We start from the raw sequence: 26,409 nt of genomic DNA, 5'->3' as shown, positions 1-26,409 counted from the left end.
TAAAGAATATCAATAAAGATAGAAAATATGATAGGTAACACTAACATAATGTTCGTCATGAAAGGCGGAAAATGCTTGTTCGTCTCCCTCTAGAGACCTCCCTTATTTTTTTTTATTTAAATAATGTGTTAGCACAAGTGTCAATGAGTAATCTTCCCATGAAACAATTTGTGAGCATAAAAAAAAATACAAATTTTATCAAACAAGGAATAATTACTCATGCACGTAGGGATTGACCCCTCTAGGACTAAGACTCAAAGCACTTTCCAATTGTCACTCTACATAACTTTATACCCTAAACCTAATAATTAAAATATAGGCTCTTTAGGGCACGCGAAGGCACGAGATTAATAACTCTCTACTCTAAATTTTAAACCCCTCTCAGCGGAGGGAAAAAGAAAGAAGAAGCAACAAAGCTTACGTATAAATTAAATAGAATAAAACAAAACATGTAAAATTACACCAAAAAAAAGGATAATTGAACATATGTGATATTAAATTATAAAATAGTTGCGTTCAATATATTTTTTGAGACTAAATTTGATGTGGTCCTTCTATCCTATATTTCAAATAATCTTTACATTTTTTTCCAAATGATATCGAGTTTTTATGCCAAATAATATAAAAATTAGGTAATTAGCCAATTAAAATGTTTTAAATTGTTATATAACCAACATTTTGTAAATCTTAAATAAATAGTCATAAAGATGACGTGACATTCCTAATTTGTCATTTCATTAAAATAAAATGGTGAAGTATTTACGTAAACTTTATGCGTATAAATATATGGACGCGACTATTTATATAAGATTTACAAAATGTTGACTATATAGTAATATGAAACTGTAAATATGACTAGATACCAACCCTAATATATATAGAATTACTCCTTTAACTTTTTTTTTTTTGTTTAAAAAAAAAGAAAAGATTATTGCTCCTTTAACCGGTAATGACTGTTTTTTGTAACCCCACCGGGTAATAATTAGACCCACTTACTTCTCTGTATCTAATCATTATTTTCTCTACTATTTAACTAGTTGATGGTTATCAATTTATATCAGCGGCGACTTCCTCTAATCTTTCAGACTTTCATTTTCTTCGCAAACATAATCTACAATAAATAAATAAAGTTTACCAATAGTCTACTCTACAATACATCATTAAATACCCCAATACAGCAATTTTTACGCATATAATTTGTCTATATATTCCATTGCATAGCATTATTGTTGTTGCGACAATATTGCCCCTTAAACGATATAACAGAGATAATCTTTTTATTATTACAGCTAAAGAACGTTATTCGGTTAACTTAGATTAATTTGATCATTAATTGAAAATGATTATCTAATGTCTAATGAATTGTAAATCAAAACTACTCGAGAATACTTGATTTTTTTAGTTATATTTTGGAAATTAAAAATTTAGCATTCATTTATAAACTCATTAATAAACTAACATACTTAATGAAAATGATTTAGTCTTAATTGATTTTGCCTTAAATAATTTATTTTTATAAACATTTTTTATTTCAATGCATCACAAAGTTTCACTTTACAAAACTATTGTACTCAATTCAACTAAAATGAGCGAATAGTTATATTTAACTCGTTTATTTCTTCTTCATTTTAACCGATATTTTTGCTTATGGACAATATTTATTTTAATTATTTTATTTTAAAGAATATCTGTTTATAAAAAATAATTATGAGCATTAAAATAGACGTTTTTAATAATTTAAAAATACATCAATATAATTATCCGTTTTAGTAGTCCATACCTCGTTAAAATCTTTCATTTTTTTAACTGCAGTTTTGCTGTCAACGGAGATTGAACTCACAATTTTTATTTTGAAGGTGGTGTGAAATTACCAATTAGTTATATATTTAGTGTCGTTCTGCTGCATTAACACGTGTCACCCAATTTTATGTATCTCATTGTTTGCAAAAAAAAATTCGATTCAATCAGAACCGATTAGTTTACTCCACAAGGCAGCTAAGAATGTGGCTTAATTATTGTTATCTGATTCTACATTCTACCCGCTATAGGACACAAAGAAAAGCAGAATTTCTCTTTATTATCATTAAACAAAGATTATGCACATGAGGGACTATGTTATAAATACAATATTAATGTCATTTTGACATAACGTTTCAACTTTCAAGGCACAATTATCTTTGCATATATTAAAAACTTTATCTATGTGTCACGATCAAAACTCAAGTTTAATATCTACTACACTTGATCAAGAATTCGGCATAATTTGGTATAAAAAAAACTAAAATTCAGTTATTCAACTTTTTAAATTAATCGAATTTTAAAAATCGATATCCAATTTGAAAACTGATTTTAAAAAGTAGTTATCGAGTTTTAAAACTGATTATCCAAAAAATTGGTTATCATGTTTAAACCAATTTATTTTCTTATAATTTTCTATTAATTTATAAATAATATAAAAAATTAGTTACCAAATTTAAAAAATGACTATCAGGTTCAAATCGGTTATCTGGTTTTAAACTATCTATCTTATTTATAAAAAAAATTGATATTTAAATATCCAAATTCGATAACCGATCTAGTTTGTCGACATCAAATATTGATTCCGAATCGATCTTATTATTAATTTAACCGATTTTTATTAATTTTTGTACACTCTTAGAGTCCAATTTAAAAGGTGCATATTAAAATACGATTTTTATTCTTCTTCTTTTTTTACTTTATTTATATGGAAGTAATAAAATAAACAACTCCGGGCATGTAGTAATTTCAACAAATAAAAAGGGCAACATCGGAATTGGACATTTTCTAAGCTAGGCACTTAAGCTTGAAGTAGAGCAAAACAAAACAAAAACAAATAGCAACAGCTCATTGCCAAATATATATCCCAATCTCTGGAAGTTAAAAGAATAAGCTCCAACTATGGCTGCCACAACAGCAAGCTCGAGCAATAGCTGCTCCGCCTTCTTCCGCGGCTCGAGCCGATCCTCGCCGCGGAGGCTCGACCGCACCGTCGCCACGTGGCTCATCGGCAGCGTCTCCGCCGCCTTCTTCGCCTCCTTGGAGCGCTGCTCCTGCATCCGCATACCCTCCGCCGCCGACGACGCCGAAGACGACGACGACGACTTGCCTCTCATCGGAAACCACGCCGGCAGATCCCGCCGGAGGTCCGGCAAGGGGAAGAAAATCGGCGCCGGATCAGCTACCAAGTCGCTCGTTGACGACGAATATGATCACTAGCCAAGGCTAGGGCTTGCCTTGTGGAAATTAAAACGAAAAAAAAAGAACAAAAAATTAAATTCCGTTTATGTTCGGTGTTGATCATATATAAGGTGAGTCGGGAGATTTTGTTTTTCTTGGCGTATTGTGAAGTTTGTTGTTTATTATTGTTTTTATATTGATTTCTTCTTTTATATGTCGATGGAAAATGAAAGGAAAAGAGAAAGAAAGAAATTAAGAAAGAAGAGAACTATTATTATGTAACTCTTTGATCACTATATATAAAATTATGAAGCAAATAATTCAGGCAAACTATGTATATTAACTTATGCCTTGGAATAAGAGCTGTTGATTTTCTCCGACGGAGATCTGATATATCTACAGGCTACAGCGTTAGATATAGCTTCTTGGGATTATGTAATAGAGACAATATATTGAAGCAGATCAAAGTGAAAGTGAAAAGTAGCAAAAACTGGGGACACACTTTAGACATTTTAAAGAAGCTTTTTTGCCTTTAGCCAAAATAATTTTTGAGTGCTAATGCCGTCAATTCAGCGATGATCACTATCATGTTGTTTCACTTTCACCAAACTTAACGTTGGCTTTATTATAGATGTGCGTATATATATATATATATATATGTATATATATATATATGTATATATATATATATATATATATATATATATATATTTGCGCCTTGTGTTGTGGAAGAAGAGAAAACAGTGAATAGAGATAGGGACTCATCATCTATTTCTACGGAGACAAATTTCCTGAAATGGAGACAATATACCTCTCTCCTTCTATCATATTCATTTATTTATAATGTAATTTTTTTTTTTTAGTCTGAATAGTTTATGAATTATTATGTAATTGATATTGTTCGGTATCTAAAAATCATTATTTTGAGTAAACTATTATTGAACTATTGCTTTTGTAACAATTTGGTCATTTTGTGGTAGTTAGCTTGGTCTAGCGGTAATCCCACACACACCTCGACGGAGAGGTCATGGGTTCAAGGTCCCATGGGATGCAGAAATGCATGCCCCCTTAGGATTTATTCTAATAAGTATGTAATCTTGGCCAGTAGTGCCACCTACTAAGTAATCTTGGCCGATAGTGCCACCTGCGCTTTGCACTGCTAATATATCATGTAATCCTGGCCGATAGTGCCTCTAATAAAAAAAAAAAACATTTTGGTCATTTTTAAAAAATTCAAAAACAAATAAGGCCTTAAGAGTGAGGTAAACCATAATTAGTCTAGAGGTTATTATAGATGTTGATCGAGATAGAGGTTGTATTAGTCTGCAAATAAGATATTATAATAGGATAACTAGATATATCAAGGAAAAAAAAATAGAACAAAAAAATTAACTAAATTTCCTTATACCATAACGGCCGCTTCTAATATTTGTGATAAGAAGTAAATTAGAAAACGAAGACTACTTTGTATTTATTGAGTGTTTGTAATTTTCGGCTGGATACAAACTCAAGTACATAACTCTTATTATGGATAATGTTATGTGGGATTTTTCCCATACTAAGAAATATTAAGGCCCAACCCAAACGAGGAAGCAAGGCGAGCCCGGTCCAAAGAATAGAGCCAGTAATTGAGACAAGTCGGGCTCACGCCTAAGGGGACCTCCCATCACGACCTCCAGCCAAGCTCGACCTCCAGGCAGGGTCGACCTCCAAGCCAGGCACGACCTCCAAGCCAGGCTCGACCTCCAGGCAGGCTCGACTTCCAGGCAGGGTCAACCTCCAGGCCAGGCTCGACCCCCAGGCCGAGCTCGACTTCCAGGCAGGGTCGCCTCCAGGCCAGGCTCGACCTCCATGCGAGCTCGATTTCCAGGCAGGGTCGACCTCCAGGCCAGGCTCGACCTCCAGGCGAGCTCGATTTCCAGGTAGGGTCGACCTCCAGGCCAGGCTCGACCTCCAGGCAGGCTCGACTTCCAGGCAGGCTCGACCTCCAGGCCAGGCTCGACCTCCAAGCCGAGCTTGACTTCCAGGCAATGTCGAAGCTGACGACGTCGAGGATCCCGAACATGACCGCGATCCCGATCGCGCGGCAGAAGGCGACCCCGGATCGGAAGGAACGGTTGGAAGAGATCGCGACACGTCGGCATGGGAGGATCCCCAAGGTGGGAACCAGAGCCGGCTCAATAATTTAAGGGACCTAGGGCAAAAATTTATTTAAGGGCCCCCAATTTTTTTTAAATAGTTTTATTAATTATCATATAAATTATTAATAAATACAAAAAGTTAAGTTTATTTAATTGTACTTGTAATTATAACTGTAAATTAATACTACAGATTATAACAATGAAATAATATTGTAACTACAAATCAACTATGAGTGAAGTTATATAATAATTTTATATGTATAAATATATTTATTAAAAAAATATTGGCCTTATTGGAGGGAGGGGCCTTAGGCAATGGCCCCATTTGCCCTCCCCTTGAGCCGGCCCTGGTGGGAACCAGCCCGAACTACTCCACCGCTCGGGGGTCATATACGCGGCACCCTCGTCACCATACTCGGAGAGATTCTCGAAATGCTCGAGAAACTCCTCGATGTCGCACGAGCTCTCGCCCGGGGGGAAGTCAACCATCACGCCAAACTGCCTGGGAACGGCCCCCAGTAAATGGTCAGGCGCCCACACCCAGTCAGACCTCCATATCTTTGCCACCCTCAAAGGAAAACCCTTAAGGAACGATGAGTTGGTACGATTCCGAGGGGAGTACAAGCCTCGCGCGCTCGCGTTAGGATAGTACGTGAACAAACTGCGAAACTCATCGAGGGTCATGGCGCGTTGGCATTTCTCGTACCACCCCACGTGACACGCCGCAGCATATCGATAATAAGAGGGACTCAGCTGCGCAGGGTGGAGACCGAGGGCGGTAAGAAGATGCTGCAGGACAGGCTGCAGCGGAAGACCCATGCCATTCTTCAAACTGTCGAGATGGACGGCAATGAAACCCTCTGGCGGACGGCTTGGGACCTCCATCTCTCGTGGCATGAGGAGCTCCGCACCGAACAAGGCGCCAAACTCATCCCGAAACCTCGTAATCTTGCCGAGAGTAACCGAACTTGGCACGTTGAGACCGGAGAAACCATGAGGTTTCGCCGAATTTGAGGCGAGACGGGAGCAGGGCCGAGTTTTCTTCAAGACAGGCTCAGCTTCATCTACGGGCGGCCTCGACCTTGCCCGCGATTTCTTCTTCTTCAAGCGAGGCACGTCCCCGTTCACGGACGACTCCCCCAACCTGCGTCTTCGTTCACCGCGGGACTTCACATATTTTTTCCTCCTTGTCTTCTCGAAAGAAGGGTGGTAGTCGGGGTCGGCGCGAGGGGCCGACGTTATGGCCGGAGCACGTAGAGCATCCACCCGCGGCCTGGGGACGAGACGCTCTGACCCCTTACTTGACAACACCAGCCTAACGGCGGGGACGTGAGGCACCTCGCCGCACTCCGACCTGCCACTACGCGAATCTCCATCCACACAGGGTTCTAAGTCAAGGAACTTACCCCCACGTCTGGGATCCACGCTCGCTGAGACCGCGGCGTCCGCCCGGGCACCATCGCCTTGAGAACTCGATGGAGGAAGAGAAGGTTGGCCTTGAACCACGCTCCGGCCTCGCAAGGTAGGCGTCTCTCCAGCAGCGACCTGCTCGGAGATTGAGTCAAAGGTAGCCTCCGCCAGGTCGACATCGCACACGAGACGAGGGGGACGCCCAAGGAACGGGTCTGACGTCAACATGATCGGGTTAGACCCCCCCGTCGGAACGTCTGAGTCCAAAAGTGGAGGCGGCACGATCTCCAAAGAACTCGAGCGTGCTGCCGAACCTACATGGGATGCCTCGTGTGGGTCCAGGCCCGAGGACGAGGACCTCGACAAGCCCGCTCGAAGCCGCCCTTCGCTGTGAGCGTCCGAGAAGCCTGAGGCGACCTGCCGTTCACCGCGTGAACTAAAGCCCGCCACCGGATCTGGAGAGCGTCGCCAGGTCCGACCGCCGAGAGCGCCTGGAGGGAGAGGCTTCACCAGGGAAGGAGTCTCGCCGAAGGCACGCGAGTCCGGGTCGCGAGGGCTTGGGAGGCGCTCCGAGCCAGCCAAGCCTGGGGAAGCCGGAGAAACACGACACCCGCCGCGTGAACCCAAGAAGGAGGAGTTCACGTTGCTCGCGCCGGAAGTAATGGCCGCTTGAGATCGGTCTTGCGCGCGCGGACCGCTGAAAGAGAAAAGCCCAGCAAGCGCCACCGAATCTGGAGGATGCCGGCCCTCGTCGTGTAGATCTGGGTAGGCCCGGGTTGCGCAAGCTCTCGTCGGAGACTGGCCTCCGTCGTGTCGTCCCGGTGAGGGAAGCCCTCTGTCACTTGCGCCAGGGATGGAGGAGCGAATGAGCTCTGTGTGGTCGTCCCCGCCCACACACTACTACAAATACAGTCTTTCGGTGCGGATGACTTTTGGGTGCGACTTTTCGCACCTAAAAGTCGCACCAAAAAAGACTTTCGGGTGCAAAAAGTCGCATCCAAAAGACATTGAAGCAACTAAAAAATTTCAGAGGAGCTCGAACCTTTTTCCGGGCCGTGCTCAACACAAGGCAGAGGAAACACTAACCGGCCTGGAACGTCCTTCGCCGGGCCGAGCCCGACGCGGGGAAGAACAGGCTCGGCCGAGCTCGAAGGGGACGACGCCAAGCAAGGCGCGCGGACCGAAGCTTCCGGGCCCAAGGACACCAAACCCCCACCACACGCGAGGGAGGCCGGAGGAACCGGGGCGGTCGAGACCTGAGCGTCGCTCCCTTGGGGTGAAGAACTCGGGCGAGGGGCAGGGACCAACCGGTTTCGACCCACGAGTAGATCGTGCGGGGGGAAGAAAGGTGGCGCTGAACTTTGACGGTGCCAATCCCCGTCACAGTATCCGGGGCTGGGATGTGCTGAACCCGGAAGACAGCGACCTCCAATGCGCGGGCCCGGAGAAGAAGACCGCTCGACGCTCGCGCCGGGGACGGAGGTCGCACAAGGACTCCCGTGCGCGCGCAGAACTTCAGAGCAAAGGAGGGCCGCCGAGTTGTCCTTGTCCGCCGGATCGGGGAAGCTTGGGTCCCCGTCCGGGCCACGCTCAACGCGAGGAGACGGAGGCGCGCACGGGCCTGGAACGTCCCTCGCCGGACTGCGCCCGTCGCGGGGAAGGAGGAGCTCGGCTGTGATGGACGAGGACGGAGCCCGACCAGGCGCGCGAGCCGAGAGAGAGACGGTCGGGACCCGGCCGTGCTCGTGGGTTGCAGAGCGGGAGATGGGCGGGGAAGAAGGAGGAGATCGGTCGGGTACGGCCTCCGAGCTCGGTGGCGAAGAACCCTCGTCGTGCGCGGGAGTGGCGGAGCTCGAAACAGTCCGGCCGTGCTGTTCCTTGGCCGAGGAGCTCGAAGAAGGAAGAAAGAGTGAAGAGAAATGGGACGAAACCTTCAGATCTGCTTTTTGGTTTTGCAACCCAGGGGAGAGCGAAACGTGTGGGGCGACTGGAGAAGACAACAAAGAAGAAGAAGCAAGGGGAGTGGGACACGTGGCCCTAATATCATGAAGTGGGTATTTCAAAATGCCCCCAAAAGATGAGTTTTTCCCATCATTGTCACGCTTGCAGACTTGGGAATTCAGAACACCTTCAAGAAGGGAATCCTTTTTATCACTTTGAAGATTTTTTTGGGCAGCCACAATAATACTTTGGAAATCATCTTCATTTTCAAAGTCAAAGAAATCACTGTATGGAGGAGAAAATGACATATCCAAGTCATTGAACCCCACAAAATCATCAATTTCGAGATTATGGGCCCCACCATCACCATTTGAGTTGGTAGAGTCCATCAATGGAGAATAAAAAACGTGGAGAAGATGGCAAATGAATGATTAAAGAAATGGAAAAAAAGAGAAGAGATAAAAGACCTACCTTTAAAAAAAAAGCGAGGGTAGACTTTTTCAAAGCAAGAAGACTCCCTCTCTCCCTCTCCAAGGCTCCACGCAAGACCTGAGATAAAAAAAAATAATAATAAAGGGGGTGAGGGAGAAAAAAAAAGAAACAACAAGGGAAGGCAGGTGGAGAGCGCTCACCATCAACATACTCAAGCCGGAAAAGATAGGCGACGATCCACCCTGAAGACACGAAGTTTCTTGAACGACTAAGTCATCCAAAGAACTGGGGGGTTACTGTTATGTGGGATTTTTCCCATACTAAGAAATATTAAGGCCCAACCCAAACGAGGAAGCAAGGCGAGCCCGGTCCAAAGAATAGAGCCAGTAATTGAGACAAGTCGGGCTCACCCCTAAGGGGACCTCCCATCACGACCTCCAGCCAAGCTCGACCTCCAGGCAGGGTCGACCTCCAGGCCAGGCACGACCTCCAAGCCAGGCTCGACCTCCAGGCAGGCTCGACTTCCAGGCAGGGTCAACCTCCAGGCCAGGCTCGACCCTCAGGCCGAGCTCGACTTCCAGGCAGGGTCGCCTCCAGGCCAGGCTCGACCTCCAGGCGAGCTCGATTTCCAGGCAGGGTCGACCTCCAGGCCAGGCTCGACCTCCAGGCGAGCTCGATTTCCAGGCAGGGTCGACCTCCAGGCCAGGCTCGACTTCCAGGCAGGGTCAACCTCCAGGCCAGGCTCGACCTCCAGGCCGAGCTCGACTTCCAGGCAGGGTCGACCTCCAGGCCGAGCTCGACTTCCAGGCAGGGTCGACCTATAGGCCAGGCTTGACTTCCAGGCAGGGTCGACCTCCAGGCCAGGCTCGACCTCCAGGCAGGCTCGACTTCCAGGCAGGCTCGACCTCCAGGCGAGCTCGACTTCCAGGCAGGGTCGACCTCCAGGCCGAGCTCGACTTCCAGGCAGGGTCGACTTCCAGGCCAGGCTCGACTTCCAGGCAGGGTCGACCTCCAGGCCAGGCTCGACCTCCAAGCCAGGCTCGACCTCCAGGCAGGCTCGACTTCCAGGCAGGGTCAACCTCCAGGCCAGGCTCGACCTCCGGGCCAAGCTCGACTTCCAGGCAGGGTCGACCTCCAGGCCAGGCTCGACTTCCAGGCAGGGTCGACCTCCAGCCCAGGCTCGACCTCCAGGCAGGCTCGACTTCCAGGCAAGGTCGACCTCCAGCCAGGCTCGACCTCCAGCCAGGCTCGACCTCCAGCCAGGCTCGACCTCTACCTCATGTCTGAAGGGGGAGCCCGAGTAGATGACGGTTTTACCCCAACCCATCATCACATCTCTATAAATACCTCAATTTTTCCCATTTGGAGGTAAGTTTGCTCACACTTACAAAACCTCTGCTTCTCTCTCATCAGAGTTTCTCTCTCATCAGAGCTTCTCTCTCTAGAACTTTGAAGCACAACACCTAGACTAATGTTGAGCGTCGGAGTGCCCGCCGGAGGAAACCCCTCTGCGGTCCTTTAGCTCACTCTTTTCCCTTTTCTCAGGTGACGAGTCGTCGGAAATCTCTTTTCGGCACGGCGGAGGTACATGTGTTGGGACAACTTCTCCGTTTGACCACCGCGCGGTCATAGGGTCCGGCCCTAGACCGAACCGCGGACCGGTTTTCGTGTTGATCCATTTTCAGGCATTAACAGATACTAGTTTCATTACTAAGTGGATGGTTAGGATGTTATCATCACAAATCAATTAAATAAAAATTTGTTGCAATTAGCCATTTCACTAGTCTTTTTTAAGATTCTAGCTCAAGTTTTATTAAAAAAAAAATAGTCCATTAAGTCTCGCTAAAAAATTAAATTAATTAAGAGTTAATTTAATTTACTTTTAGTTCATTTAATTTACTTTTAGTTAATTTAATTTACTATAGACTTCATGGTCTATATTTTAATAAAATAAAACTTGATCTATTTTTTAAGAAGATGATGAGCTATTAAGTTACTGGTCTTATTGCCCCTTAATCTAACGAGTATAAATAACTTTCTTAAATTTTCTCCACAATTTCAACTCCATCTTTACTTTCTAGAGAGATCTGTGAATTTCTCTAGGAATTAGACTAAGGATAAATTTCACTTTTGCCCCCTAAACTTGTTGACGAACCACAAACCTTAACCTAACTTACATTTTGTTACAACCGGTCACCATATAATTTTGAAACCCTTTCACGTCATCTCCTTCCGTCAAGTTGTGGTCGATTCTGTTACCATTTAGACCACGTGTGTCGCACGTGTGCCCATTTCAGAGCAAAATTATTGAATTGCCCTTTGATATCGTCAATTGTTAGACCATTCAAAAACCCAAAACCCAAAATTGTGATTTAGGGTTCGATTCATCCCCAAATCAGTTTGGCCTCGTCGTGGAATCCAGTTCGATTCAAAAACCTAACTTACATTTTGTTACAACCGGTCACCAAACAAATCGCGAATCCAGTTCACCAAAACGCCATGGAAACTTACAGCTCGAGTGGTTCTTGGAATCGTCGAGTTTCAGGCGGGAACGACGAAGCCCATACCAAGAATCGTGGAACACCGAGATGCAGTTGTGGCTTGGTTTGCTCTAAGAAGACATCGTGGACATCGTTAAATCCGGGTAGAAGGTTTTTTGGTTGTCCCCAATATAAGGTACGTATCAATTTCCTTTGATTTTCTATTTAACTGAGAATGTGTTGGGTTTTTGGTAGAAGGTTTTTAAATATTCCCGAAGGTTAGATTTTAAGGTTTTTTATTTCAGTGGGAATAAAATTGTTGGTTTTTCGTCGTAGTTTGGTATTTCCGAGGGCTAGATGTTGAGGTGTTTTATTGAACTGAAAATAAATTTTGTTGGACTCAATCAAGTTTGACATTTTGCAGAAAAACAAAGATATAGGTTGTGGATTTTTACAATGGATCGACCCTGAAATGTGTAGTAGGTCAGTTGAAATTATTCCAGGCTTGCTGAGAAAGATTAATGAAGGCGGCTACAATTATGGAACTCATGACGACGATGAGCAGAATGGTCGTGATGCCATTCTCGATGAATTGAAGAACCTTGGTCAACAGATTCAACGTGAAGGAAAATTTTTGAAGTTTCTGCTATCTGTGATTGTAATTGTTCTCTGTTTTATAGTAATTTATAAGTAGGATATCCCTATAAGTAATGCAGTGAATGACATCAGGCTGAATGACAGTGGATCCATTTGGTTTATGTGAATGTATTTTGCAGTCATGTAATTAAATTCTGTTGTAATGAAATGTATTTTGCAGTGTACCAAAATGTATTTAAATTCTGTTGTCAATCAATTTCTGTTATTGACCTTCAAAATACTATTGTTTGGTCACATAATAAACAACATAAACAGATTCCAAAATGTGGGCAACATGATTCAATTCTGTTGTTAAACCAAAAGATGCAAATACACGCTTAGTAAATGACCTAGGAAATAATGTTTGGTCACATAATAAACAACATAAACATATTCAAAAAGCCATGGCAACATGCTTTAATTCTTTCTGAATAATTTTCTTGGCCGAAGAGTCTGTAGCCTGTCTGGATCATCAACAGTCTTGAATCTCGGACTGCGCTGTAAATAGAACAAGTCCAGATGTATTAGAAATATTGGGTGTGTAACTAATAACTTAGAAATTCACGAAGCCTTGTTTGTAATCGCTCACTCTAAGTTGTTGAGGTTGACATTGACTTGCAATTTGAGTTGCAGCTTGACTCGCACTTTGACTTGGCCCTTGAGTTGCAGCTTGACTTGAACCTACGCTGGGACCTGCGTGTGAATGTTGGCTAGGTGGTTGACTTCCAGATTGGCGACGTGGTCGCTGAGAGCGTTGGCTTCCATCTCTAGCTTTCTTCTTTGATTCTCTCTGCAGAACAAAAAAAAAATAGGATTACTTCTCATTTCAGCTCTTGGCATAATTATTGAGTTAAGATCACTAACCAAATTATGTTGTTTTCTTCTAAAACAGGTCTTCATGTTATGGCCATATTCTCCACAAGCTGAGCACTTGATGATGATATATCTTCTCAATGTTGTAGCTCCTCGACGGGGCAAAACTTCATCTGGCTCGACCCTTCTCAGTTTTCTAGGCCTCCCTGGCTTTGATCTGTTAGGAGGCATTTCCATTGGTGTCGTCCCAGTTTTTGGCCATTGTTCAATGGGGTTCAGTGGATGGATTTGGTGTCGGTATGCCTTCATGTACGTTTCTTTTTTGTAACAGTCAGCGACGTACTTCTCAGGGTCTTCATTATTACTCCAAATACAACTGATCACGTGTCCACAAGGTATCCCTGCATAACAAATGAAAACCAATGACGTCAATGAAAACTATTGAGCGAGTTGAGCAAGCTTGATAAGGAACAATACCTGATAAGTCCCATCTTTTGCATGAACAGGTCCCGTGTCTGAGGTCCACCGCGTACATGCTGCCATACATATTTTGGACTTGCCATTGCTCATTGCCACAATAATGGGCCATGTTTTGTGCACTGAGTAACTTGTTTTTCTCTAGGATCTTCGAAATCCGGGGACCTATGTCTCCATGCCACTTATCTGCTGCTACCCGTTGCTTAGTGAATCTCTGTAGTAAATACATCCTGATTCTCTCAAGCATTGAGAGTATTGGCTTTTGTCTAGCCATCAATAAAACCCTAGTCCCGTTGAAGCATTCGCAAAGATTGTTCAAGACAATGTCGCACTTAGGAGTCGTTCTGAAGCATGCTCGTGCCCAATGACGAGGCTCCTTGTCAATCAGCCATTCCCAAGCCTTCACATCTTCATTCTTGATGTCTTCCATCTCAGCCAAATATTTCTCCATTGAGTAAGCCATGGCAGCAAACATGACTTTTGTTTTTAGGAATTGCCCCTTGAATACCTTATGCATTGATGACAATATAGTAAATTGTTAGGAATTGAGTAGTTACTAATAATTAAAAGTTGGGATTATACTTACCTTGGTAAAATTACTCCTCAAATGTCTAGCACAATGTCGATGCTCAGCTGGTATCGCACCTTCTACCCACATGTCATTTAATGCTTCTCTAAGTCCCTTCTGTTTGTCTGTTATGAATGTCCAGTGTAGACCGTTGTGGATCTTCACATCCTCCCGTAGAAACTGCAAAAACCATGTCCAACTATCCCTGCACTCAGATTCCACAACTGCAAAAGCAATTGGGAACATGCTGTTGTTAGCATCGATCCCAATTGCAGTGAGCAATTGACCGGTTTGATGGCCTTTGATGTGACAGCCATCTAGGCCTATCACAGGCCGACATCCCTCGTTGAAACCATCCATGCACCCTTTGTAGCATATGTACATCCTGTTGAAAACTGGCTTTCCATCTACGAGGGTTGTGTCAAACATTACTGTGGATCCCGGATTTGATCTTTTGATTTCAGCTCCATAGTCCCAAAGCAATGCATATTGTTGTTTGTATGTCCCCTCTAGGTAATCTTGTGCATACTTCCTGGCACGATAGGCTTTCATCTTTGAGCAATTCAGGATGAAGTCTTGCTGCACCTTGTTCATGAAGCTCCCACACGACCAATTCTCATTATCTTGGAACTGATTCCTATAATGCTTTGACAACCACCTTGAAGTTGCAAACCTTCATAATACATATATAAACACATAAATAAAAGCATAAATAAACACATAAATAAAAGCATAAATAAACACATACTTAGTACTACCCATAGCTTTTCTTAATATAGAAAGATACATGTACCTGTTGGTGTTAGTCCTCGGGCAAGTATGCTCTGACCTATATGTCTTTATCAAGAACGAGTCAGTGTGGCCTATGATTGATGCATAGCAAACCCAATTGCAGTTAGGGTCTCTACAGCAAGCCCTGACTCTTTCTGGGTCATTTTTCTTAAAGTATATCTGTTTGCCAGCACGAATTGCATACTCCCTAACAGCATCTTTAAAAACCTTAGCGTTTGGGAATACTAATCCTAACTTGAAACAATCTTGACCCATATCGGTGTCCTCTCTGAATGCCGGAAAGTCAGGCAACACATTCTTCCTTTTCTTGCATTTTCTTGATGAGCTTGGAGCAAATTCATCTTCTAATTATGTTCCACTCTCGCTTGAAGAGTTTTGATGTATCCTCATGTTATCTTCATCCTCATAATCACTTCCTTCATCTTCCTCTAACTCATTATCACTTACCACTTGCTTACCTTTTCCCCCACGTAAACTTGCGTCTACACCATCCCCATCCACTTCCACCTCATCTGCACTAGCCTCATAACCGCTTTCTTCTTCCAACTCATCTTCATCATCTCTATCAGACTCTTGATTATCATTAGGAGCCTCAGTAGCAACCTCAACAACAACCTCTTCAGTATCAACCTCAACATCAGGCAGAGCATCATCCTCATCATCCTTTCTAACCCCTGGTTCACTCCCTTTTCCATGTTCTGTACCAGCCTCAGCAACACGAGGCTCACTAACATAACCAGTCTCAGCAACACGAGGCTCACTAACATAACTAGTCTCAGCAACTATAGGCTCACTAGTTGGACCATTCTCAGCCACTAAAGGCTCACTAGTTGGACCACTCTCAGCAAAACAAGGCTTACTAGTCTGACCAGTCTCAGCAACACAAGGCTCATCTACCCCCGTAAGATACAGAGGACTAGGCATTCTCGGGTGACCACACCATACTTCAACTTCAAAACTTGTCTTAAGTATTTCCCCAATCCTTTGCAACAAAGTGACATCATCTAAAATATATCCTACATCATCACTATCTTGACACTTAAAATAGTAAACAGCCCCGACCGGGTACCCCAGGTCTGTCTTCATAATACCATCCAACTCAACCACAGAGCTTTTATCTATGTCACAGTAGTCTACATGAGATATTGTACCATTTACGTACCTCCAACCGCGATTGTTGAACTCCATTTCACCCCCATGGTGAACCACGTAGGTAAAAAAACCAGATCCAGGGGCTGTAAAACATGAAACACAAAAAACTCATTCAGTATTGAAACAAATAGAATATATAGTAAAAAAGGACGATGTTGGGCCATATGTTCCCTACGCTTAGACAAAACTGTGATATCAAGACAAAAAAATACTTAACAATGCACCATTAAATATGTATCACCAACCAACAAACAGAAAATTCAACGATGTGGTCCCTACCCATGTGATTCGAGCAAGAAATCAAAATAAAAGATAGACGTGCAATGTGGTCCCGAGAATAAAGAGACAAGCTTTAACACTTTTCTATATATACTCTTACTCACCATAGTTTGGAGTTGTTCTTCTTATTCCGTCTCCAACATTCTCTGGAGGTTCCGTCGACGAACATTTCTTCTTCGTCAGAGTTTTTTTCCCACGTCTCTTCGCAGGGGTTTTCTTCTGAGGTGTTTTATTCTTCGGCGGTGTTTTCTTCTTAGGTGGCGTTGGCGTTTTCGGTGTTCTCTTTTCCGGAGGTGTTTTCTTCTTCGTCATCGCTCAGTTTGAATGAGTATCAGAATTTCAATTTAGGGTTTCAATTTAGGCGTTTTCGTTTCTCTGACCCATTTTTAGAGGATTTCAATTCTCTTAAGCATTTACGATAATGCCCTCTGAAATGGGCACACGTGCAACACACGTGGTCTAAATGGTAACAGAATCCACCACAACTTGACGGAAGAAGATGACGTGAAAAGGTTTCAAAATTATATGGTGACCGGTTGTAACAAAATGAAAGTTGGGTTAAGGTTTGTGGTTCGTCAACAAGTTTAGGGGGCAAAAGTGAAATTTAAACATTATAAATTTGGACTTATTAATCCTAAGGCTCAAATATAAGTATTTTTTCTTCAACTTGTTATTTAGATTTTAAGTTGTAATTATTTTTTAAAATAAGTTATAAGGGGTAGGATGCACACAAGCGCATCTCCTCCACCACACACGCGCACCACCGCCATCGTCTGGTTGGGCAAACCGGACTGAGCAGATGGGTTGGGTCGATGTCTAATTTTTTTGGGACTACCAAAGCCCAAGTTTCTTCACAATTTTGATATTAAAAAAACTGTCCATACTATTATGCATATAATGGTAAATGATATGATATCAAAATAGAAAATAAATATTGAATGAGCCAGAAAAATAAGGTAACAAAGTGAATAAAAAAAAAGTTATGGGCGGCAAAAATACTCAATACTTTTTATTTGTTGCAGTTTAATACCAATTTTTTAAAAGTTGCTAGAAAAATATTCAATGTTGCAATATTCTTTCACCGTCACTACTTGTCCGTTAAAATGAGTGAAAAGACACAAATAAGTAATTTAAATGAGCTAAATAAAAAAAAAACTTTTTTATTTATTTATTATGTTAAAAAAATTAAAATTTTATATCCTCTCATCTCCTCTCTTCCCTCACCATGAGCATGAGCATGTATATTTATATATACGATTTTATTTTTTTATGCAAACTTCATGTTAATAACATTTTATTTATTATTAATTTTTAATTCTTTTAATGCTTTAGAAATAATAATTTTAAATTAAAAAATTAAATAAAGTGTAATTTATTTAAAAATAAAGAGTATTCTAGATTCTTCAGTATTAAAATAAACGAAATGTGTTGGAGGGTTAAATAATTTAGACCAATGATAGAGAGTGATCAATTTTTTTAATTTTTGTAAATATTATAAAAATATGATATTTATTTGTTAGTTTTGCTCATTTAGATGGTTTATATATATATATTTTCATCCATTTTAACGGACAAGTCATAACGGTGGCGTAAGAATGTTACAATATTAAGTATTTTTTCCCAATTTTAAAAAAATAAATATTAAATTACAACAAATAAAAAAATATTGAGTATTTTTATGCTAATGTCTTAGGAAAAAAAAAACTCAAAGAATCGCATACCAAACCCAATGTGAGAGCAAAAAAAAAAAAGCTAACCCAATAGAAACCAAACACAATATAATTGTAACACATTGCAAATGAAAACTATGTAATTAAAGCATACATTGTGTTTCACATATATTGGTGTAAAATAAAAAAAGAAATGCGTAGCGAATGACTTAGAAGTTTGGAACAGCTATTCGTTCTTGATTGGTAAACCATATGTTTTAACGGTGTGCCTCACCACACCAAGGCATAGCTTCCAGGTTCTCCTGTCTCTCCCTCGTTGTTGCAAGGAAAACACTCGCGCCAGATCGCTTCGGTAACTCGCTCGTTACTCGCCGAATTCGTTGGGTTTTCCATCACTAAACCCTCGTTGAATCTTTGTCGCTCGCATTTTCAGAAACCTAACTCTGTCCAGGGATCCCAAATTCTCAACATTCAATTCGACCGGGTCTTCAAAGATGCTCGGCCATGGCGACGAAACTCCGTCAAGGTACGTTTCCTTCGTCAAATTAGGGTTTTGATTTATTTTTCACTTGAATCTCCGTGATCAGAGTTCGCTCTCCGACGATTTTTGTTTTATTTTTCTAGAATAATTCCGTCACGAATTGTCAATTTTGCTGTACCACAGAGCTGACTAGAATTTTGAGTTCTAGGATTACCGACAATCTTTGACCGAAAATGTATGGTTTCGATATATATATATATATATATATATATATATATATATATATATATTTTCATTTGATAGGTCTGAATTGCTTGACATGGTAAAGAAGAACTCGAAGTTGTTAGGGAAAACAGTGATTGAGGAGCAAGAAAGTTTGGACGTGGAAATGGACCAGCGGTTCTGGCACGACGTGCTGGATTACTATTTCTTTCGCTGCAAGGAATCGATGCGGAAGCAAGACGATGATCTTGTCTTCTTTGTCAAGAAATTGGTACGGATTTTGCTCTCTCGGTGGTCATATTTTGTGTAGAAATGGTAATGTGTTGGAATTATTAATGTATCGAATCCTTTTCTTTAATTAGGGTTCTCAAGGCCACAGTTCTAGTGCCGATAAGGAAGGTGATTCTCCGTATTTTGTGCGCAGGTGGGCACCTAAGGTAAAGCGACCATAAAAGCACTTAAAATCCAGATTTAAATACTTTGAATGTTTCATTAATCATTATGGTTTAATTTATTCTTTGCTCTCAAATTTGAATCTCCACGTCTACGATTCTGATTTTTGTTCATAGTGATTTATAGGCTTTTCGAAACGAAGATCACAGTTATCCTTTAATTATATAAAAAAAATGAAGATCACATCCTATGATATGTATCTTTTCCAATAAACTAAAATTGTCTAAGTCCTGTCTATCAGTTGGATGATGTAGTCGGTGAGAATTCCGTAGACGTTGATTGGAGGCGCTCATTTTACTTGAACTTGATTGCGCACACTTCGTTTACTGTTACTGTGGCAATTTGCAGGTAGGCTCTCTGTTTTTCGTTCTTATGTTAACTACTTACTTATCCTTGACATTATTATGTTCTGTTTTACACTGTTTTTCCTCTGTAATGAGATTGTCTTCTGGTTTATGTAGCTGGCATTAGAAATAAACTTGCTACATCTATTTCGTGGAACTTCTAGCTTATGCTCCCGATAAACACTAATGAGTTGTTCTTTAGTTCTCAGGAACTTCAAAATCGTCAAGCTTCCAGAGATGCAACACTAGCTTCCGTGTATAAGGTAATAAATTGCAGTTTGACTTCTTTTTTATTCATTAAGCAACCCATCGTGTTGATCAAAAAGTGTTATTTACTCTGAATGTGGAATGTATTTCACTGATGTGTATGTTCTCTGTGGTGGCTTAGGCTTATAGGGCCGTTGTAAGTTTGATGTTCTTTTGTTAACTATGAGTTCATATGAATTTGCTTAGGAGATGCTAAACTACTAAAGTTATGATACTCAAGAACTCTTCAAAGTAGTAGGGCCATTGTAATTGTGCTGTGCTTTTGTTAACTAGGAATTCAACTGTAGATGAAACTTTGCCTTTGGAGGTGCTAAACTACTGAAGTCATGATATTTAGATACTGAACAAGTCATTAAAATAGTACGTGAAAAATCAATTGTGTAGCCTAATTTGTGATGTTTTTCAGGTCGTCAAGACTGTTTATGCATCTCCAAGCAGGGTCAATTTTCATTTGGATTCGAGAAAGGTATGTCTTTTTTTTATAATAAAAAGAATGTGACCCATGATATTCTTGGATATTTTCTCCCACTTTTGTTATGTTGGCTCTAACTTAATTTTTTTTTTTCCAGGAAGTTGAAACACAACCCGCTTATCCAGATATTTGTTTCGCTGTTGATGACTTTGACTCCACTTTTGATGCTGTGGTGAAGCATTTATTATATTAAATTCTTGCTTCGTGTTGTAATCTTTAATTTTATTAAGTCCTTTCCTCTATGCTGTGTATGGACCAATAACTTCGATGAAGTAATTCATTTTCGTCTTTTTTTGCAGGTATTGACAGAATCAGACCACTGCTACTGTGTTCTTCTTAATGCACATGATGGGGCAGCATTTCCTAGTGAAAACAAGCGACGTGAAGGAAGTTCTAGTGATTTCTCCTCTTTACAGATGAACAGTTATAGTGGAAATGATAAAAATAAGGTTTGTCTCGACTGAAAATAGCTATGAAATCTTCTCTTAACTTGTTTGCCAGGGCTTCTCACAGTCTGACTCACTAAGAACTTATATATATATATATATATATATTTTAATATTGAGAGAATTAGATAATATAAACATGTAACGGAGACTTATAATGGATTGAAAAGATGAAACATGAGTTTGTGATTTCTGAAATTTTTACTACCCAAAACTCTGTCGTGTCCTGTAGTAAATAACAAGGAGAAGTTTCTATGCGTTGAAGAATCTTATTTTTCCAGTTCTCAGTCGTGTGATACTGGTCTGTCTAAATGAATGAAAATAGATGGCTAACCCTTTGTAATACCTACGCTACATGCTGACTTACTAGTGCCTTTACTTGCAGCTTACTCTTTTCTCAGGATTTGTCAGTTATCAAATGGTGCGAGATGCATATGATGGTATATTCACCTTCAAATTGCACATAGTTTATTAGAGAGACCTAATATTCCTTAGAGTTGTCTGTTCTGGAAGATCTGGTTTCAGTATTCTTTTTCCATTAAAATTCAAGTATGGGAATTAAAAAAAAAAAAATTGGTTCCAAGGAGAATAGTTTGCGGAAAGTTCTCTGTTATAAGATAGTATTATTGTATGAAACCTGTGTCTCTCAACGTCTTTGTGGGTAATAAGTTTAGTTGTTATTCTTAACTTTGGTCAATATACTGAATACATGTACAGTCTTTAGTTGCCCAATTATTGTCCAAGTTTCTTTGATGCTATATGCTGGTTATGCATAACTCATTTTTTCTGCCCCTCTATCAAAAGCTGGCAAGTCAGGGTTTGGAAGCTTTTTAGCTCTTGGTGGTTTCCCGGGAAAAACAGACAGACTATACATGAAGGGTCCTGGAGGACGCGGGGAAGTTGAAGTAGCTGTTTCCGGTGTAGCAGGTAAGACAGTTTTCTATGTGTATAATCCTTTCAAGATTAGTAAGTGATATATAGAAACTTTCTAATCTGGTTGCAAAACTGCCATGGGTATAATTTATAAAGGAAAGGGGCCAAACAGTAAACTAAGCAACTACCAAGTAATATATTGCTCATTTGCTTTATGGTAATCTCACGTTACGTCATGTCTTGGAAATGGAAATTCATATTGTTTTCTGTGCTGGTAATAGTAATAATATTTTTTTTTCCTGGTAATATTACTAGACCAAAGCCACCAAGACTCACGCCCGTTTTCACCTGTGACATCAAAACATGGTTTTGGTATCGGTTCGATCGTACGCAAAGCAGCTGCTGTTGCCACCGTGGCTGCAAAGCACGCCTACGCAGCCGCTTCCTCCGGCGACGAAATGCTTCCTCTTAAATGCTGCTTGATGTCCATTTCGTTACCTTGGGAACACATTGCTAACGATCTTTTGTTCAAGGTCAGATTTCTTTTCCAATCAAGGAATCTCTCTCTTGGTGCTTCTTTTTAGGTTTAGCCTTTGTTTAGTGACGTTTTCGATATTTTTTCCCCTAATCAATCACGAAGACGTCTTTAAGCAATGCCCCTTATTGATTTGATTTGTTGTATAATTCCAAATTTCTTTTAAAAGAACTTTTTTTTTTAGAAAATAGAAATAAATTTTTAATAATGTATTTAAGACAATTTTAAGGAAGAAATAAATAAGAACGGTTTAAAGAGGTTAACATAACCGAAAGATTTCTGTTAAAGTTAATTGTGGTTTACCGGAAATGCATCTTTACTGGCCCGCTTGTTTTCTCAAAATTATCTGTAAATTGCAGGGGTGTCCTCCGGTTAATTTGTGAGCCCCCGAAAAGTTGAAAATTGAAACGGACTCTCTACTTTGTTGCTTGAAGAAAAGGGAAAAGTTATAGAAATCTAAGGTAGCGACTTGCAGATTCTAACTGCAATCAGCGTTCTCATCTTTCCCATTCTGCGAATGTGGTTATTTATTTTTATTTCTTTTTTCTTTTTTCTTTTTGCTGTTGAATTGAGTTTCTGGGTTCATTCAGCAAAGTCTGGTGAAAATGCTGGCAAAACATTAGGGGTTCCATGTAAAGCAATTTACCTCCGTTATGGATATAAAGATCGCGCTGTATCACAAAGGCTTGGAGTTTTTAACAATATTCTTTTATTCATGAAAAAATAGCAACATGTCCCGGGGGTTTACACAAAATTCTCATTTTTACCAATGTTCTTGAAATTATTCGGAGCAATTATATCCCTTGTCGTGTTAAATGAGACGACTTCGAAGTGAAAGAGTTGAGGTATGCAAATGAATAGCATTTGGTTTCACAATCACAGCACAGTATTACTCGTCTAATTACGGATTATTGTAAATCCATCTTTGGAGATATTTTTGTTATTTTCCCTTTATTTTACTCATTTAGCTTGAGGAGGTTGTGCTCTTGGGGGTGTGATTATCAGAGCCCAACTTTAGTAGTTTATGCCTTTAGGATTCAATTATGTTTCCCCTTTGTGAATTCTTCTTTAGCTTAGGTTCGCTTTAACAGTGTCGGCAATTAGTTACACCCCAATGTGTTCAAGGTGCAACTGTCTAGCTACTTTTGGGTTGAATCTTAGTGGGGGGTAATATTACTATAACTGTATAGAATGAACGAGACCTTAAAAGACACATTTTTGGATACCCACGATAAACCACGTCACTAGGGCTTATACTTTTTGTGCCACGTGTTTATTTGTGTGTCCTGTGTTGTAAGTTGTAACAACATACATCGTGATTACTTTTTAGTGATTAAAAAGCATTTACTTTTTTACATCCTTGAACAGTGCACTCTACTGTGTTTTTTTTTTTTTTACTATCATTAGTCAATGAACTTTGAAACCATGGCGTCTGCGTCTATTTTGCCAAAGGCATATTATATGTATTTTCTCGGAATCTCATGTGCATATAATTCGTGACCTTAATTACTTTTTTTTAAGGTAAAATGAAGTTCGTGTCATTTTATACGGAAACCTAGCATATTATAACTATGTGTAAGCAGCTTATTGATCCCCGTATAATTTCGAACCACATAAACAAATCATTTTACCCTAAAAAAGAAGTTCAAATAGCCGGAGCAGTAAAGATCTCATAAGAAAATTGACAAAAGTTATACAAAAGATCAGTGAGTTTCCCAAGTTCACGAATTACGAACAAAGTTCAGGGGCCCGGTCACGGGTACAAAATAAGATATATATATTTTTTTATTATCATAGTATTCAGTGATTCAGCCACTTAGCTCCCAATAGCTGATTCCATAAAGCAAAACCAGCTAGCAAACAAAATAATGTAACCAAGTGAGAGATTAAATTAGATGCTTATTATATATTTACTGAAAACATCGAATATTAATTGTACCCGCTCAAGCAAAAAATAGAGGGCACACGTAAAACTAAACTAAAACCAATGGGCAGTTGAAGAGAGGACAAGAGTTCGGTTTTTTTAAAGTACCTCTAAATTCTCATCACATGAAACCTACTTTGGCTTAAAAGAAAGAGACAGAAACTCTTAGATTCGTTTTCATGTTCGTCATAATATAAGGTTTTCAATAACCCTAGAACGTTTGCATGTTAGTCTCCACTATCACCCTGGCCTCAATTTATGTCTTTTTTTTATATTAATGTATTTTTTGGAATAAACCACTCGAAATAGAACCATATAATATATATATATATATATATATATATATATGTATATATTCTATCTAACAACTCCCAACTATAAAACCGCCAAGAATGTAAATTAAAAAACTGCCCGGACTACGTCTTTTTTTTTAAACATTATTGACAATGTTTCCACGTGCATGTTCATTTACGGGACATCATTAGTTCTTAAATATAAAGAAGTATGAAAGTTTGGACTCTTAGATTCACTGACACCCTTTCATTGTCATGAATATTTAAATGTACTTGAAACTGCTTTGATAAAGAGTGGTTCATAATACATATACCTATAATTAAATATAATGATGAGGCAATATTAGATTAATCATAAATTGTAACTCAAAGGGAAAGAAAAAAAAAATAGGACTTGGCAATAAATTACACTCGACCTCTTTCGCAGTATGCTTTTAGAAAGTTGGAAAAGAAGAAGAAGAACCTAGTAGAAGGAGGAAGGTAAATGCATTGACATTGTGAAGATTTTTTTAGCCTTAATATTGTTATTAGAGCTGTGTGGCTAGGAATGGTTTCTCTTTCTCTTACTGTATTTTTTTCGGCTATAATATCACAAGAGGATTCCCATGCATGCATGCATGCATGCATACATACATACACATATATATTGTGGATATTGTTTGCCATGCTGCTCTCTCTCTCTCTCTCTCTCTCTCTCTCTCTCTCTCTCTCTCTCTCTCTCTCTCTCTCTCTCTCTCTCTCTCTCATTTCTTTACGTTGATGTATTTTGTTGTTTCCGTTTCAAACACATGTATGTGGATATGTTAGGAAAAAGTTAATCCTATCTTTCTTTATTCGAGTTTATCCCACAGCCATATATTAGTCATTGGTCGACAAATTTTGTTGTAGACATAAAATTAATTAAAAAAGAATAAAATCTACTTTGAGATGAACGAGTTTCTAGGTTTTTCTATTAGTCACTTAATTTTTTAATATTTTTTTATTGCGTAGTTAATTTCATACATATATAATTTATCTTATCTATGAATATGAAATGAAAATGCACCATTCGTATCCATTAAATTTTAGTCAAATATAGCTTTCATCTATGTGTTTTCCAATGTATCATAATTATACCATTATTAATTTGTTTCTTTGTTGAAGTATCCCTTATATTTTATGTTAAAAATATATCCCCTGATAAATATTATTTTTTTTGCATCTTAGTTTATCAAAATGATTAGTATGCTAATAAAAATATTATCAAAGTTGTTAAGACGTCATCTATTAATCAAATTTTTTTTGACTTTTTCTTGTTCAAGGGAAATATAAGCTAGATACTATAGTAATTTAGATCATTCATAATTTGTTAGGTTCCATATTTTTAACATACGTGAGAAGAGAGAACATTGGTGGTTCCTCCTGAACCGTCCAAATCCAACGAGTGAATAGAAAGTTGGATTTACATCGGATCTCATCTGAATCACTTTATCTATCCTCGTGAGAAGAACTTTAGTTTCAAACCTCGGTTCAAACAAGAGAAGTATGCCATGCTATACTATGTCTTGGATGATCCACATCTCAAGTTTTGGCGCTGATGACCAAATTGAACGTATGATTATTTATTTTATTATGTCCATATTTTGATAAAGTTTTAAGATGTAAACAATCAATCAAAAAATAAATTTTTAACAATGAAAAGTATATATATTTGAAAACGTAAGATATAAATACAGTCTTTAACTAAAAATGCATGGAATATGAATTCTATAATTTCCATTTATAAACAAAGAAAAAAAACATTTCAGTCATAAAAGTTTCATAGTTCGATATTGATATCTTACTTCTTAAGCTAAATTCATTGGCGAGGAACACATACAAATCTGCCTCTTTTTGCCACTTACAATTCCCACACAAATATAGTAATGATAATAATAAGGAAGTTTCAGTTAAGCGTGCATAAATAGCTAGATAGTTGGAGAGAAAAAAAATGAATGTAAACGCATAATCCTCATAAAGGTTAATAATAAGCAACACTATAATTGTGACTTATCCTGTAATTACGTGAAGTAATGTGTAATGATCGTATACCATTTACAGTAATATAAATTTAAATATGTTATCATCACGA

General features: G+C 39.7%; 2 protein-coding genes across 4 annotated transcripts; one reads left to right on the top strand and one right to left on the bottom strand.

Annotated features, from left to right (window-relative positions):
• Nucleotides 1-13,247: 13,247 nt before the first annotated feature.
• On the bottom strand, nucleotides 13,248-15,143 carry LOC149391943 (uncharacterized). The gene is made up of 5 exons (XM_089620076.1): nucleotides 14,890-15,143; nucleotides 14,115-14,769; nucleotides 13,529-14,036; nucleotides 13,355-13,452; nucleotides 13,248-13,268 (listed from the first exon to the last, which is right to left on the bottom strand). The coding sequence occupies exons 1-5, from the start codon at nucleotides 15,141-15,143 to the stop codon at nucleotides 13,248-13,250; spliced, it is 1,536 nt and encodes a 511-aa protein (XP_089476202.1).
• A 3,004-nt stretch (nucleotides 15,144-18,147) lies between these two features.
• CW7 lies at nucleotides 18,148-22,836 on the top strand. Of its 3 annotated transcripts, none has more exons than XM_089620855.1 (13): nucleotides 18,158-18,341; nucleotides 18,441-18,515; nucleotides 18,774-18,963; nucleotides 19,055-19,129; nucleotides 19,387-19,493; nucleotides 19,692-19,752; nucleotides 20,163-20,222; nucleotides 20,326-20,400; nucleotides 20,528-20,677; nucleotides 21,060-21,114; nucleotides 21,479-21,601; nucleotides 21,863-22,080; nucleotides 22,442-22,836. In XM_089620855.1, the coding sequence occupies exons 2-13, from the start codon at nucleotides 18,484-18,486 to the stop codon at nucleotides 22,463-22,465; spliced, it is 1,170 nt and encodes a 389-aa protein (XP_089476981.1). In that variant the 5' UTR covers nucleotides 18,158-18,341; nucleotides 18,441-18,483; the 3' UTR covers nucleotides 22,466-22,836. The 3 variants fall into 3 exon arrangements, with proteins under 3 accessions (XP_089476982.1, XP_089476981.1, XP_089476980.1); XM_089620854.1 differs by having other exon boundaries at nucleotides 18,159-18,341; nucleotides 18,423-18,515; XM_089620856.1 differs by having other exon boundaries at nucleotides 18,148-18,515; nucleotides 21,947-22,080.
• The last annotated feature ends 3,573 nt before the right edge of the window (nucleotides 22,837-26,409 follow it).

This window comes from Urtica dioica, chromosome 7 (assembly GCF_054948205.1).
Source record: "Urtica dioica subsp. dioica isolate 48M chromosome 7, U.dioica_male_clone48M_v1_H2, whole genome shotgun sequence".
In the NCBI taxonomy this organism is placed as follows: Eukaryota; Viridiplantae; Streptophyta; class Magnoliopsida; order Rosales; family Urticaceae; genus Urtica; species Urtica dioica.
Note: the sequence above shows the minus strand (reverse complement) of the source record. Positions and strands in the feature narration are given on the sequence as shown.